This window comes from Siniperca chuatsi, linkage group LG11, assembly GCF_020085105.1.
Source record: "Siniperca chuatsi isolate FFG_IHB_CAS linkage group LG11, ASM2008510v1, whole genome shotgun sequence".
NCBI lineage: Eukaryota > Metazoa > Chordata > Actinopteri > Centrarchiformes > Sinipercidae > Siniperca > Siniperca chuatsi.
Window position 1 is genome coordinate 2907070 of NC_058052.1, and position 16994 is coordinate 2924063.

The 16994-nt window shown below is 37.6% G+C and overlaps 1 protein-coding gene across 3 annotated transcripts in view; it reads right to left on the minus strand.

Moving 5' to 3' along the window:
• The window catches only part of pitx3 (paired-like homeodomain 3), a 30115-nt gene that overhangs the window by 3616 nt on the left and 9505 nt on the right, over positions 1 to 16994 (minus strand). For 2 of the 3 annotated variants that reach the window (XM_044214840.1, XM_044214841.1), the window contains exon 3: positions 2841 to 3046. In XM_044214840.1, the coding sequence (XP_044070775.1) occupies positions 2841 to 3046 (206 nt within the window). Of the gene's footprint in view, positions 1 to 2840; positions 3047 to 8653; positions 8875 to 16994 lie in introns of all 3 variants that reach the window. The other variant, XM_044214839.1, reaches the window with a different exon arrangement.

Sequence of the window (16994 nt, forward strand, 5' to 3'; positions counted from 1 at the left end):
GGTTTTGCTCATTGCATTTGAATATTGTCCACTGTACAGTAGGTTAAGTCTTTGAAAATGAAATGTCAAATGCCATTTTCATTTTCAAATTGTTAGAAAATTGCATTTTCATTTTAACTGTGACTTAAATATTGCTTGCACAAATGGAAAATCAGGTTACATTGCTTATTTTGCATTTTCAAATTTGAATTAACATTTGAATATTGTCCACTGTACAGCGGGGTACAACGTTGAAAATTAAATGTCAAACAGCTTTTCCATTTTCATTTTAATATAGTCATAGAACGCCTATATGAGTATGTGGAAATGAAAATGAAAATTGCATTTTCATTTTAATTTTTACTCAAATAATACATACATATGTTGGAAATTATAATGCTATTGTGGAATTACTTTTTCATTTCCAAGTTACATTATCGTTTTAATATAGTCCCCATATGGTCCCCATACGCTTCCATAGAGCTGCGAGTATTGTATGAAAGGTGTTATATAAATAAAGTTTATTATTATTATTGTTTAAATATTTTGGATTAAACTGAAATGTCTCGACAACTGCTGGATGGACATGTCATGGACTGTCATGAAGTTTGTTCTCCTCAGGATGAATTGGTCAGCATCAGGTCAAAATTTCCCTTTGTCCAATATTTTGATTTATGGCCTTCCCATCATGACATTCCCATCGTCGTCAGCTGTACTTTGCACTTATAGTGCTATTTAGCAAATGATAGTATGCTAACACACTAAAATAAAATGGCAACTGTGGTAAACATTACCTGCTAAATCAGCATGTTAACATTTTAATTGTGAGCATGTTAGCATGCTGACGCTTGCACTTATAGCTCAAAGCACCGCTGTGCCTAGGTAGAGCCACTAGCGCTCTACCTAGCACTCTACCAACAGCTCTCTGACAAATCAAATGAATCAAGCTGACAGGTGAAGTATTTTGGGCATGTAGGAATCTGCCTGCATGCTGGGTTAGAAAGGCCACTGACAGACATTGAGGATGAGACAATGTGTAGTCTGTTGTCCTTTCAAAATAACAATCAAGAGTGCGTGCTATGTGACCTTTCATCCAGCCAACATTAATCTGATCCATTACTTGTCAGGCAGGCCAGCAACTGTATTGCCATGCATCAGAATGTGTGTCCTCCTGCTCCATATAGCTACAATGACCAAACCACTGGGTGTGGGCAAACTCTGCTTCACCTTTGACATTTTAGTTTAGTGTGTGAACTGAAGTTTTGGTAGAAGGGAATAAAACATCTTACGTAGTACATTAAATAATATGTTTCTATTTTTTAACCATTTAGGAATCATATATTTGTCACTGCAGTTACATCACTGAAAACTGATTTATATAATCTGACTACATGACTACAAAATTGGATTGGACCAGTATTTAGCTTTGGCAATGATAATGGCATATTTCAAAACTGTATAGAACTGAGTAGATGGTCACTGTAAAGTTAGTGACAATAATATTACACTGGTTTCCATGAAATTACCGAAACCTTATATTTTCTTTATATATTTTCTTCATAATTTTGTAGGTAATAGCCATATTTAAAATTTTTGAAAAATGTTAAAAGTTTTGGTACAGCTTTAATTGAACATGATAAAAAAATCTAAATTCCTACTATCTTTAAAGCACCAAAATGGCTTTAAACCTGCGTGAATAGATTCTTTTGGCAGTGGTAACAAGCAGTAAACACAACAATGACATATTATCACTTTTTAAGTTGATATGGCAAACTAGTGAGTAATTGCTTATTTACACAACCAGCAGACACAGAGCAATATTATCATTAATTCTATAGCAGCTTTAAAGTTGAGCATGAAAGTTGATTCTCAATCTAAAAAACAGTAGTTTGACAAAAAAAGTTTTTAAACCATTTCAGTCTTCCTCAGCAAATGAAGGACCAAAAATGTTTACGTTCCTAGAGCCTTAGCAGGAATTCAGACCAAAAACAACCCTGCGTTAAAACAGCACAGGGAGCTGCGTTGGTCAAGGTGTGTTGTGTACCAGTGAGACACTAAAATTCGATCTAGGATGTCCAGTTGGAGTAACAGATTAATGTGTTTAAAGACTTATCTGATTTTACAAATCTGGACAGTTATCACAGTGACAACTATTTTATCTTTCGTCACAACGACTGCGAGGTAAAAAGTACAAATGTGTGTTTGCATGTTTGTGATGGATTTGTTGGATCTCTAAATAATATTATAAAGAGTGCGGTCTAGACCTGCTCTAAAGGAAAAGTGCAATGAGATGAATTGGCGCTATATACTCTAAATATAAAATTGAATTGAATTGAATTGATGGCCAAAGCAGCGCCTTGCTGGATGACACAGCGTTGTGTTGCTGGCTCAACTTTTTTCTTTTTTGTCAGATGACCCTGCATTGGTTTTGCCAGAGCTCTCTGCATTGGCAACGGCACACAAATGTGTCACCTTTGCACACAAGACTGCACTATAGAAAAGCTCATAATGTGTCCAGAATGGAAAGAGGTCATCCACTGAGGAGCATGTGCTCCGTAAATTTCTCTGCACTACGTTTTTGATATTCCTTGGCTACAAGTAGAAGATTTTGCCCAATGGTGATGATAGAGGAATGGTAATGAAGATCATTAGGAGTCATGATCTGGGCACCAAAAACATGCAATCTGGCCAACCGTTGTTGCGTTGGACCAAAGTGGATGTACAACAGACTGACTTTCCCATCTATTTACGATTACATGTAACCATGAAAAGAGAGGTGGACCTCATCACTGAAATTAGTTTCTGTATTAAAAATATGATCTCTGTTCCAGAGGCACTATGGCAGAGTTGTGTGTACCCACCCTGACCCGTGCCTCAGTGAGGTTGGTCCACACTGCAATTTCCTCTCTGGTGCTCATATCAGGGTAGCGGTTTCTCTGGAAGGTGGCCTCCAGCTCCTGGAGCTGCTGGCTGGTGAAGTGAGTCCTCTGCCGCCGCTGCTTCTTCTTCAGAGAGCCGTCCTCAACGCTGGACTCATCCAGCTGGTTCTGGTGGGATTTCTCTGTGTCTGCAGTCACAAAGAAAGAAAAATTATTTCATAAGGACACTGGGAGGTGCAGCTTAGGAAGATAGATGAGAGTAAACAGAATAACATGACACCAGTGAGAACAGAACAATTGAGCATGAAAGTTCATTCTTGACCTTCGAGATAGTTGTTAAACAAAAAATGTTATGACCATAGTTTTCATGCTTAGGTGACAACTGAGCAAATTCCATCCGTTAATGAAGAACATGACATGCACTTAAAAGCTGAAAAAAAAGCTCTGGAAAAAGCTAGTAAGTTAACCTTGAGTTCAGACTTTTTTCTTTTTTCTTTTTTTTCAAGGAGAAAAAAATAGATTATAAGTTCCAGTTAGAATTAATCAAATCACAATTGTGAATTCCAATATTTTACAGTAAGAACGTATTACAGTAAATTTAAAAATGTGGTATGTTGCATAAAAAATAATGAATAAAAAAATTAAAATTATTTTCATATTCTCTAGATATAATTTTTTAGAGATAACAACAATAGCCTGTGGTTACTTGGGCTCTCAACAAAGTTAAAAGAGCCAAAAAACAGAACAAAAGGGAAACAGAACCAAGAAGGAACGGTGTCTCCATCCCTTATGTATCTGGACTGTCTGAAAAACTACAAAGTATCTTTAGACAGCACGATGTTCCTGTTTTCTTTAAACCAGGCAACACTTTAAGACAGAAACTCGTTCATCCTAAGGACAAGATGCCCACACAAAAACAGAGCAATGTAGTTTATTAAATTCAGTGCAGTGAGGAAAATTGCAAAGAACGGTACATAGGTGAGACTAAACAGCCACTTCACAAAAGACTTTATCAGCACAGACGACACGCTAACTCAGGATTGCAGAGCACCGTGCATTTGCATCTAAAAGCTACAAACCACACATTTGAAGACAGTGAGGTGAAGATTCTAAGTAGAGAGAAGAGTTGGTTTGAAAGAGGAGTCAAAGAAGCCATTTTTGTGAAAAAAGAAAACCCCTCTTTAAACAGAAATGGTGGTCTGAGATTCAACTTGCCAACCGTTTACCACAGTGTATTAACACCATGGTCAAGCCAATCATATGCAAATCAGGTACTTAACTGTGATGAGGGAGGTGCAGCCAGAAAACAATAGGCCTGATTACTGGGCCATCATGGAAACAAAAGAAGGTCAGTTTCAGGTGAAACTAGGCAGGGTAAACAGCAGACACTCAGGAAGACTCCTCCCTGAGGGCAGGGCCTAAGCAACACAGAGTAGCTTAAATTTCTCAGACCATTTTCACAATTGAGAATGACTTCTGGATGGGAGCCGAAACGTCTTGATTCTGAAAACAGTGTCCAAATGACTATGACTGAAACCTTTTCTACGATGGAACACTCCTGGACGAATGAGGGACTACACCGTCTTATCCTATACTTAAGTAAAAGTACCACAATGTAAAAAAGTCCACTACAAGTAAAAGTCCTGCATTCAAAATCTTACTTTAAACAAAGTACAGCAGTATTATCAGCAAAATGGACTTAATCAGAATCAGAATCAGAAACACTTTATTGATTCCCGAGAGGAAACTCTTTTGTTACAGCAACTCACTATCACGTCAGTGCACACAGGAATAGAAGTACTAAGAAAAAAAATATAATACACTATAATACAGGTCAGATAAATTAAGTACAAAGTGGGTATAAGTATAAAATTAAAATAAGTGTAAAGTACAAAGTGGATTACCGGTTGATGATAAGTATGTACAGTATAATAATACAATGTAATAATATACGAAAAAAAGTACCAAAACACTTTCTACTCTCATTTTTGTAAAGAGCGTAGTTTAAATTATACTTACACAAATGTTACTCAAGTTTTGAAGAAAAAGGAAAGCTAAAAGTTGGAAAAAGTAAGACGACGAGACGGAGCTACGGCAACAGGCAGCATGCACGTTGGCGCATGCGCACCTACTTAAAGTATCAAAAGTAAAAGTGCTCATTATGGAGAATGTTAAATTTCAGAGTGTTATATCATTGGATTATTGTTAGTACTATTCTAATGTATAAGCAGCATATCAATGTCATTGCTGATCAAGGTGGAGCTCATTTAAACACATTTTTATAATGTTGGGTAGTTTAATCTATACAAATACATACTTTTTGAGTTAATCGGTAACACTAAGTTTTTAGTACTTACCAGGGAACAAATGAGGAACTAACTGCTAGTGAACCATTAGTTAATGAGTGACTCCTAATCAAATTTTATAGAGTAGCTAATGATTAGTTAATGATTAGTTAATTAAAAAAAGAGTGAGGAATGAATCAGGAATGACTTGATTATTGATTAATCGTTAATAAGTACTTCCCTAACAGATCCTAATGTAGGACTATATAGTAGATAATGATGAATTACTAGAGAACAGACTATTAGATTCTTTATTAATGAATCATTAGGTAATGATTAATTTATGAGTATCTGTGAGTCGATCATACTGACCACTTTCTTCATGAGTCGTTCCTGATTAACTCTGAACCAGCTGGTGAATGCCACAAATCTAGTAATGACTCATTCATTACTAATTACTCAACATTAGTTACCATTTTTGTGTCCCCTAAAGTAAAGTGGAGCATTATCCTGAGTAGTTACTAAGTATTCCCTCATTACCTCATCATTATCTTATTATTACTTACCCTTTTTGTGTCCCTTCAAGTAGAGTGGTGCATCATACTGGGTACTGAGTACTGAATAATTACTTAATTATTACCTGTCCATTAGTTACCCTTTTTGTGCCCCCTCAAGTAGAGTGGTGCATCATACTGGGTACTGAGTACTAAATCATTACTTCATTATTACCTGTCCATTAGTTACCCTTTTTGTGCCCCTCAAGTAGAATGGTGCATCATACATCATACAGGCAATATTATTAGGAAACACTCCATAAACTTTCGCTGTTATGCTGATGATACCCAACTATATCTATCGATCAAGCCAGATGAAACTAATCACTAAGCTAAATTTCAAGCATGCCTTAAGGACATAAAAAACTCGATGACCTGCAATTTTCTATCACCCGACTAGAACACTGCGCACCCGACTAGAACACTGCGCAAGTATCCCTGTATTCCCAGAATACAGGGATACTTGTGGTTCCTAGAGTCTAAAAGTAGAATGGGAGCCAGAGCCTTCAGTTAACAAGCTCCTCTCCTGTGGAATCAGGTCCCAGTTTAGGTTCGGGAGGCAGACACCACCTTCATATTTAAGAGTGGGCTTAAGACATTCCTCTTTGATAAAGCTTATAGTTAGGGCTGGCTTGGGTGAGTCCTGAACCATCCCTTAGTTATGCTGCTATAGGCCTAGACTGCCGGGAGACTTCCCATGGTGCACCTCTTTCCTCTCTCCTTCTCTCCCTCTCCATCTGTATGCATTTTCATATCATTAATGCATGTTACTAACTCGACATCTTCTCTCTCCCGTAGTTTTGTCTCCTTCTGTCGCTTTCAGCAGGTATTTCTGCCTCTGGAGCTGCAGAGTCTGGATCTGTGATAGTGGCCCACCTGCTGCCCCCATGTTCCTGCTTCATAGTCTTATTACTATTATTGTTATTATTATTATTACCATTATTATTCCTATCACTATCATTCTTATTATTAATAATTTATTAATGTTACCCTTACCATTACATTATTATTATTTTAAAATTCTAGGTGGAATTTGCATTGTGCTTCGCCCTACGCCTCTTCTCTCTCTCCGCCCCTTCTCTCTCTCACCCAACCAGCAGCGGCGGATGGCCGCCCACCCTGAGTCTGGTTCTGCCCAAGGTTTCTGCCTCTTAAAGGAAGTTTTCCTTGCCAATGTCGCTAAGTGCTTGCTCATGGTGGGATTTGTTGGGTCTCTGTAAATAATATTATGAAGAGTATGGTCTAGACCAGCTCGAGGGAAATGTGCAATGAGATAACTTCTGCTATGAATTGGCGCTATAGAGATAAAACTGAATTGAATTGAATTGAAAACTCTAAAATCTTCATAGTCAGGATGTTAAATGGACCAAGTTTTTTGACCCTCGTAAATGCAAGTTTTTCATATCGCTTATTTAAACTGTGAAATTACATAAAACGTTTGTGAAAGAACATATGTTTCTCTAATACCACACTTACTACTAAATTTAAAAATGACCAAAACTCTCCTTAAAAATAAAGCACTTTATTCATAGCCAATGAAATTGAAATATAAATTGTGTACATATAATGCACAAAGTAGGAAAAACATAGCTTTAATTTAAACTGGCCAGATTATGTCCTCCATTGAGGTTAAGGGTTTCTTGCATACTGACGTGTCAGCTGGTATTGGAGCTCTAAAGTCACAGTGGTCACCCTGATGCATCTTCCTGTGGACAAGACTTTCCCGATGCTGCTGGCCACTGTGTTGTCTTCAGGTTGTCATTTGAAATGGCATAACACCTGCCAAGCAATAACTTCCTCCTCTGATGGTTTCAAGAACACCTGAGCTTCATCAGGATATGTAAAACATGGCAGATTCAGTGTTACTTGTAAGACAAATACATAGCAACATTACAGTTGAAGTACAACTACTATAGGCTACAACTGCTCATTGTAGCTCAAAGTAGTCCTAATATATCAGGCTACAAACCTGCACTTCTGATGTGAGGCTGAAGAGTCAGTGTGTTCCTGTGGTGGGTCAGTCTTGCAGGCAACATTCCTTGTTGCAGCTAAATGTAGTGATGTGTTGGCCTGTAAGCAGGAATACGTTAGAGGTTACACCAACTTCAAATGTGTAGTTATGGCAACAGCCACACACAGTGTAATAATAATAATAATAATAATGCTAATAATAACAATAGTAACAAATATTTTTTCAAACAATTATCGAAGAAGAAACTGATTACACAGAACATTTGACTTTGAGTGTAATTTCTGTTGTGACATAGCCTAGCTAGCGAAAGCTCATAAATACAGCCTATGACTCAATAAAATAATCACATAGCTGGTTGTTTTTGAAAGTTTTATATTTTGTTTGGTTTAATAACTGGGCCAAAAAGAAGTGGCCACCTTACCTTTGCAAGTATGACTGTGCTCTGCGGTTTGCCAGTGTCCGACTTTCTTTGTGAATTAGCAGATCTTGCACCCCGAAACTGCAAAAGTGTTCATGAGCTTCTAAGGATTTTTCAGTTTTTCTCCGGGTAGGGTCTCTTTTCTTTCTCTTTTCCCTTCTCCATCAAATTTGACCAATTTAACCAACTTTTTAGCCAAACAAAACAAAAGGTAAGCAGGTAACTGTTAACCACCGTAGCAGGCACAGATAACAACAGAGTGTGTTCCTCAGAAGATGCCGCCATCGTCCCAAAATGCAACACGGCATGACATAAGGTACTTTCACATTCCCTTTGTATTTAGCTATTACAGTAAAAAGTATAGGCACTGGTATATGCAATAACTGTCCTTTTGTTCTCTGCTCCAAGAAGTAAAGCGTACACACCATTCTACACCATTAGCGGTTACCATTAGCAGTTGACATTAGCATGTAGCTAATGCTAGCTTTTGGCTAGGGTAACAGCAGCATGACATCAGTTAGCGTTATAGCATTTAACAAGCATCATGTGGGCCAAATGTGATTTACCTTCAACCAACTGGTTATCCGTTTCCGTGACTTCCACCATGGCTTCCAACAGCACAGTAGCTGAGTCTTTCCAGAGACAGTTTTGGTCTTTTGTTGTTTCCGCTGTGCCAGAGAAGACTGGTGTCATGGTAATTACCCTCTGATAGGAAGTGTGCCCCTGGCCGCAGGGGCGCGCATGCATTCAGTGAAGGTGGACCTTCTTTACTATGCTTCGATTTCACCTAGGTAAATGAAAAATATAACATGTGGATTGTTTAATTTATCGTTTTGTTATTGTTGTTTTGTGGTTTTGCAAAGTAGGCTATGGCTCCTCCATCAAAATAAATGCTTTTATTCTTCTGTACGTGTTATCGAACTTATTCGTATTATTCATTCCACTGAATTGATAATGTCTAAGGCAATCTTTTTCCTCATAAAGCAAAAAAATGTTCATGATAATTTGAAAATGTTATAATTTACTACTGAGATAATTACTTGGTCATCCTATGTGTAAATTACCTTTATTATGGCCCAGTATTTTCCAAGTAGTGTTGTTTTTCATGTTTATTCATCTGCTAAGTATTCTCTTAAAGTTGAGAAGGATATTATTTGGCCCATTATTTTAGATATTATGGTCAGAGCTTTGCCAAAAAAGGGAAAAGAATGGGGGTTAATAAGTCTCAAACTACTAGTGAATTAGTTATGAGCAAGACCTCACTTTAGAATGGGGAACATATTCTGAGTTAGAAAGACTTAATTTAGAGTTATTTGGACACTATTAACACTAGTTTTGTGTTTTGTTACATAAGAATAGACCATATTTATTAAGTGTAATTAAGGAAGAATGACTATTCTTGTGGTACTACCACCTTATAAGGCCATGCAGAGCAAAGCATTTTAAGATCATAATTTGACAACAACAACTTCCTTACTTACTATCAATAAGCAGTAATTAGGAGGTTACTGAGGGAAAACTCTTAGTTAATGGCCTAGTAATTGTAGAATATGGTCATGCAGAAGGATTGATAAGTGCTTTACAATGACTACTAAAGAGTCAACATGCTACTAATGTGCATGCTAATAAGCAACTAGTTAATGGTGAATATGTGTACCTTATTATAAAGTGTTACAGCAGAGTTTTATCCTAGCATGTTTAAGCTAGCAAGACTGCTATATTAGTTCAATTTAAGGCAATTCTGTCATTCAGCTGGGAATGTTACACTATGTTTCCTGTCTTCTCTGGCACAGCGGCAACAACGAAAGACTGCACTGCCGGAAGCCATGGTGGAAGACACGGAAACGATGACCACTCAGTTGAAGGTAAATCACATACGGCCCAAATGATGCTAAATGCTATAATGCTAACTGATCTCATGCTATTGTTACTCTAGCCAAAAGCTGACATTAACTATATGCTAATGGGAACTGCTATTGGTGTAGAATCGTGGTGTTCCTAAGGCAAGGGTTGGCTAAATCGATCGTACAATACTGTATGATATCGTGTTAATGTCGCCACAGTGAGGCAAAACCTAAAGTTAAAAACCTAAAGAAACGGGCAGGCACACTGAGCTGCAGAGACTAACTGTTAGTGTGTTTATCCCTGCAACCACCAGCAGCCCTCGTGCCATGTCTCCTGCTGAAGAATACAAATGCTGTATTTTGAACATTTACATGTTTACAGATAAATAAATAGTTGTGGAATCAAATGTGTATAGTGGCTGTGAACTCCCGTACACTATATCACTTATTGCTGAAATGTTTAACTAATGGACAGGTAATGACATAGTAATGATTCAGTACTCAGTACCCTGTATGATGCACCATTTTACTTGAGGGGGCACAAAAAGGGTAACTAATGGACAGGTAGGACAAGCATTCCCAGCTGTAGGACAAGCTCTCCCGGGTGAATGTGCTTGACTCCACCTGCAGGTCATCACAGACTTCCTGTCTGACAGGAGGCAGCACGTGAAGCTGGGAAAAGAGTTCTTTCCCCTCTGTATACCAACAGCTGCATCTCCGGTCACCAGTCAGTCAAGCTCCTAAAGTTTGCGGATGACACCACACTCATTGGGCTCATCTCTTATGGGGATGAGTCTACCTACAGGTTCGAGATTGACCACCTGGTGACCTGGTGCAGTCAGAACAACTTGGAGCTCAACACTCTTAAGACAGTGGAGATGGTTGTAGATTACAGGAAGAACCCAGCCCCACCCGCCCCTATTACCCTGTGTGACTTTCCTGTCGACATTGTGGAGTCCTTCCGCTTCCTGGGCACCATCATCACCCAGGACCTCATCAAGAAAGCCCAGCAGAGGATGTACATCCTGCGGCAGCTGAAGAAATTCAACCTGCCAAAGACAATGATGGTGCACTTCTACACCTCAATCATCAATTCCATCCTCACCTCTCCATCACCATCTGGTGAGCTGCTGCCACTGCCAAGGACAAGGGCAGGCTGTAGCGTGTCATTCTACCTTCCCTCCAGTACCTGTACGCCTCCAGGACTCTGGGGCGTGCAGGAAAGATTGTGGCTGACCCCTCCCACCCTGGACACACTGAAGAGTGTCACTCGACGGTCCCTCAGGACCAAAACTTCACACCACAAAAACAGTTTCTTTCCATCTGCAGCTGCAGCTGCATCAGCAAGGCCCAAGTAATTAGTCATGAATGTGTCATTACTAGTTGCGCTTTGAGTAGTCAGAAAGACTATTAAGGTGCTATATAAGTACAGTCCATTTACTAGTTTTGTGCCATTCACCGGCTGGTTCAGAGTTATTCAGGAACGAATCATGAAGAAAGTAGTCAGTATGATCAATTTACATTTTTATGAAGTAATCATTTTCTGATGATTCATTAATACAGTATATCCCAGTCAGTTCTCTAGTAATTCATTATTATCTACTATATAGTCATCCATTAGGAACTATTAGTAGTAGTTATTAATGATTAATCAATAATCAAGTCGTTCCTGATTAATTCCTCAGTAGTAAGGGTAGAATAGCTTCTAACTGCATATTTTGGATCTGATATGCTATTGTAATGTTATTTGATATAATTAGACTATGATCTTGTAAAATGGTGTCTAATTGTGTATTAGGATCTCCTATTTGGTTTCTAATTAGAGTATAATTTGGTTTAATAGTATATTTTGGATCTAATACGGCATTATATGCGGTTTCTACTTACAGCATAATTTAGGTGTATGGGGTCTAATTAGGGTATAACTGTGTTCATTTACTGTCTAATAAAGAACATATTATTTCTAGTTTCGGTCTAATTTGATACAAAATACAACTTGTTACATCTTATTAGTGCACCGTAAAATAAAGTGGAACCACTAATCATTAGCTACTCTATAAACTTTGATTAGGAGTTACTCGTTGACTAATGGTTCACTAGCAGTTAGTTCCTCATTCGTTCCTCATTTGTTCCCTGGTAACTACTTAAAATTTTGTGTCCCTTATTGTAAAGTGTTACCAGTTAATCATACACTATGTTTATTATGTAAACAAAATAACTATAGTTACTATTGCTGTCAATATTTCACTCTGAAATGTGTCAAATGGACATACTAAAGTAAAGTACCTCAACATTTTTACTATTTAAATGTACTTAGTTGCCATGTAGATTATAGAACAGATAACGTTGGGTAAAGTTCATAGTTGGAAGATAGTGGAAAATCCCCTAGAGATAAAGAACTGCTAAAAGCTTAACAATTATATTATAATTTACAATAATTAATATTCATCTGGACATTGTCTCCATTTTCCCCATAATTAGTACCAGATTTCATAGTCCTTCCAAAGGAATTAAGTAATTAGAGTTCCTTTCTAGGGAATTATTAGGATACTATGGGACCTGTAAAATAAGGGGTTACCAGTAGCACATGGTGAAAGCATTTAATGCATTGGGCATTAAAAAAAGCATACTCACTCACTCAAAGAATTTCTAAAACTTAGACAGGAAGCACGTAAATGCAGAGCTCTTTTGCAGAACATTTGAACCATGCTCTTGACCCTGTAGAGTCTAATTGGCTAAATGCCACATAGAGAAGCAAAACTATCAACACTTAAAAAGCTAACACATTCTGTATCTGTGAAACACCACATTAGTGTGACACCTCTCTCCCTGGATTGCATCAGCAGTATCCAAGGCTTGCTGAAACTGACTGGATAATATCAAGATCATCAAACATCATCTGAATTCCCTCCATTCCACAGACTGGAAAATGACAAGCATGGGTGTGACGTTGCCAAGAGAGAATGACTGTAAACACTGCATTACGTTCAAAGATGTGGAGTAGCAGTGGGTGACTGCATCTGTCTCCCAGCGCAGTGAGTTTAAAGGACCACACATCCATGTTATGTCTGCCAGGGCTCCTCTCTGCCAGATTTTACTCCCGCAATTTGAGGACCTCACAGAAAGAAGTGAAATTAGGTGGTCAGCTAATCCTGCGGATCAGGCTTTTGTGACTGGGGCAAGTTGGGCTCTGTTTGGCGAGGGCTTAGCTCTCGGAGCAGTTCGAAATGATCAGCAGGGTTTAAAAAGAGGCTCCACAGGGCCACCGGCAAAACCAATAAGGGCCAGACCGAGGCTGTTATCTGGCGGTAAACTGACACTGGATAAGCTGTCACTTAAGGCCAAAGTCTATAACACAATACAGAGGAAAGGGCAGCCGTTTTTAGAGCGACGCACTGACCATCTATAAAAGCAATCTGACTGATAATGTGCCGACATGACAGAGCCGTTCCAGGTCATCTTCTCAGAGGGCTTTAATCTGGAAAACCACTACAATTTTCAACATCTGGAAAAACAGCAAAATTCTGAATATATTCACCGAAATAAAAGATTGTCATGTTCTACACTTAAAGGTGGGGTGTGCGATTCTAATCCAAAACACGTCTTTTTGTCAAATACAGCGACTATCTCCTCACGGTCCGCTAGCTGTCCGTTCAGTGTGTGCGCTAAAAAAACACTCCGTTGTTTGTACACAGCCCTGGCTCTGTAAATGGGAAATAAACAAAGTGGCTTGGACCGAGCCACACAACACTATTCCAGCTAACCCACAACCTAGTTATTGCTACTTACATTACTTGCTGTGTCGCTGTTCGCTCCATATCATGGTATTTGTCATGGTATTGGATTTCTGGAGTATGGACTATCAAATATATATATTATATTATTATATATTAATAGATTAAAGTACACACACACACACACACACACACATATATATATATATATATATATATATATATATATATATATATATATATATATATATATATATATATATGTATGTATACATTAAAAACAGTCCACCAAATGTGCTCTCAAGGGTAAAATCAGAGAGAAAGCTTAATACAAAGAGAAGCACTAGAGATAGTACACTTGTCTGTGCCTGTGGCATGGGTGTCAGCATGGTGTGGTAAGGTGTGGCTGCCATATTATACTTCAGTATAACCAAGTCTAGATTTAAGGTTGTGTTTTGTGTTCATTATAAAGGGGAACAAAAGCCAACAATAGACTGTAAGAAATGTATTTGTAATGCCAATCTTTAAAAAAAAAAATCCCATCATGGATAATTCAGGACTAGTGTTACCTCAGTATTGTTCCCTCTGCTTTCAGAGGGAAATACTGGAGAAATCATCTTCAAATGAGTGTTATTCATCAGAGAAGTCATTTTACAATCATTTTCTTAAAGTGACACCAGGACATGACTATTTGCTGGAATTTTCTGTGTGTGAAAGAGCTGATCAAGAAGGGCCATAGCCAGGATTGTACAAATACTGAGGTCAGAAGTCCCCCCAATGCAACCTGCACCACTCTCAGAGAATTTTGACCAGAAACCCAAAATGAAGGTCTCTCAAACTGTACAAATAAACTTAAATTTGTACATTTAATTTCCCATACTGCAAGCAATAAAAGCTGGGGAGAGAAATACTAAACCCTTTAATTATTCATTATTTTGCTGGCCTAGTAGTCAAATTTAAACATATTAAGTCTTGAAATTAACTTATAAAATACCCACCATGTGTATGCTTTTAATTGTGGAATGTTTCATCATATTATTTGATGAATATTTCTTCATATTTTATTGCAAAAGAAGAAATTTTCTTTATTTCATGTCTATGTTTTATTGAACACTACAAAATTCAACAATAATGTAAATATTTGAGGCTTTTATTGTGAAACTATAGGTCTGATTAATAAAACATGTAAATTAGATTTTGATTTACACAGAAGTGAAACAAACAATAATTGCATAATTTAAAATAATTATACATCATCACCACATTTTGATAATTCCGTAATCCTCCCACCCACATCCCCAGTATTCCCTGGATTATGGTTTTACCATCCAAATATAATCCATTTATAGGTCTGATTAAATCCACTTGGTACTTACACTTATTTTAGCTTTTATACTTATATTCACGTTGTACTTAATTTATCTTACCTGTATTATATTTTGATTTGCTTAGTACTTCATTTCCTTCTATTCTCAAGTGTGCACTGACGTGATAGTGAGCAGCTGCAAAGAAAGAGTTTCCCCTCGGGGATCAACGTCCAGTTCTTTCAATTTCTGATTCTAATTCGGATTCTGAAAACAAATGCAACCGAGATATCTTTTAATAAGAGTTTTATGTTGAAACTGCCTTTGTTTCTTTTTCCTGTGCTAACACAGGGCCTGTTTTAACATAATCAATTTGACATCTAGGCCCTATAAAAAGCATCAGGTTCCATTAGATAAAGGGTTTGCAGACAGCAAATGAGTTTAATTTAAGACTAAATTCTTTAAGACAAAATTAGCTACGTAAGTCCTCCTTAAGAAGACTTGTGCAGCAGGATATACATGAAAGCATTTTACACCACATTTCTTTCCAAAATAGTTTGTGTTTGACAGTTTGTTAGGACTGGATTTCTAACCACACACAGTTTAGCAATTAGATTGGGTTACACGCACATAAACACACATACTTGCACTAGAAACACACTAAATAGATACAGATAGACTAGACAGATAGGTGGGTGGGTTAAGATGTTAATAGGCTATATGGAAACGTTAGAGAGAGGGTTCAGAAAATCCATCCACGTGATTATTTGTCATATATAATGCTTGATCATATTAAATAACTGTACAAGCTAAAATGGTAAGTTTATTCAATGGTAGTTCTCAAAACCAGAGGAACAGAGGAGAGTAAAGCTCACAAGCAGAGGAAAGAAGTTAACAAAATATGACCTCCATCTGATTCTCATATATAATTAGGCTATCATTAACAATCTCCCTATCAACAGCCAGATTACATAGATATACATGTATGACCACTTGTTATCACGTAACCAAAATGTCGGTTACGTGAAGACAACTAAACCACCTATGACAACTAAGCAAAATCCATTCCCTGATGAAGGCCGATGTGGATGAAAGCCCCCGAAAAAGCTAGTAAGCAGACCTTGAGTTATTATTTTGTCAAATTAAAAAATGTTGTCTCTCAGTCCTATGTAAGTTCAATGTCCTGATGGAATAGCCTATGTCAGCCTAATAGTTTACTTTAAATCACCATTCATTCGTTAGATTATTGTAATCATTAAACACAGATAATTGAAATAGCCTATAGATCATCAAATATAGATTATTAGATCTATCATAGTACATTTGATATTTCTTGATTATAAGTGCTGAATCAAATCAAGCCGCCGCGCTCTGAGTCTGGTGCTCTCCGGAGAAATAGGTTTCGCTCTTCATTAAGTTTCATATTCAAAGTCAAATGAGCTAGGCCTATATGTTATTACAGCCCCTCACCTGCGCCAGAAAGCGTTGCTGAAGGCTACAGCGTTAGAGAGACTGACACAAATAACCTTCCAACTAAAGTGGCTTTGATTTCAGGATCAGAGTCTCTGCAGCTGATGGATGTCGGGTTGCATCTAATTCCTCTCATGGCCGTTCACAAGCTAATTCCTGCCCAGTTTATAGCACATTTTCTTTGTATTAACTGGTTCTGGTTAAACTGTGTTCGAGCTAAAAATGAGAAGTAATCGGGGAAGTCATCGCACTGCGGGAATGGTTCTCTTCTGGTGCCTCCATATGATCAGGATGCAGAAAAAAGCCGAACATCACGGGCTGCAAAGTATATTAGCCTATTAAAGCAGACAATAATTACAATCTGTTTGTTTTGGAGCCAATTTATAATGTATCAAAGCTATTGTACAGAAATACGCAGTCTTCTCCCGATTATTATTATTACTATTATTATTATTATCGAAAGCTTCCTTGTTGTTTCTTATGCAGGATATGCCTAATTTATCCATAATTGTCAGTATTTCGAGCATTTTCTTTCATTTTCAAGATCATTTGGTA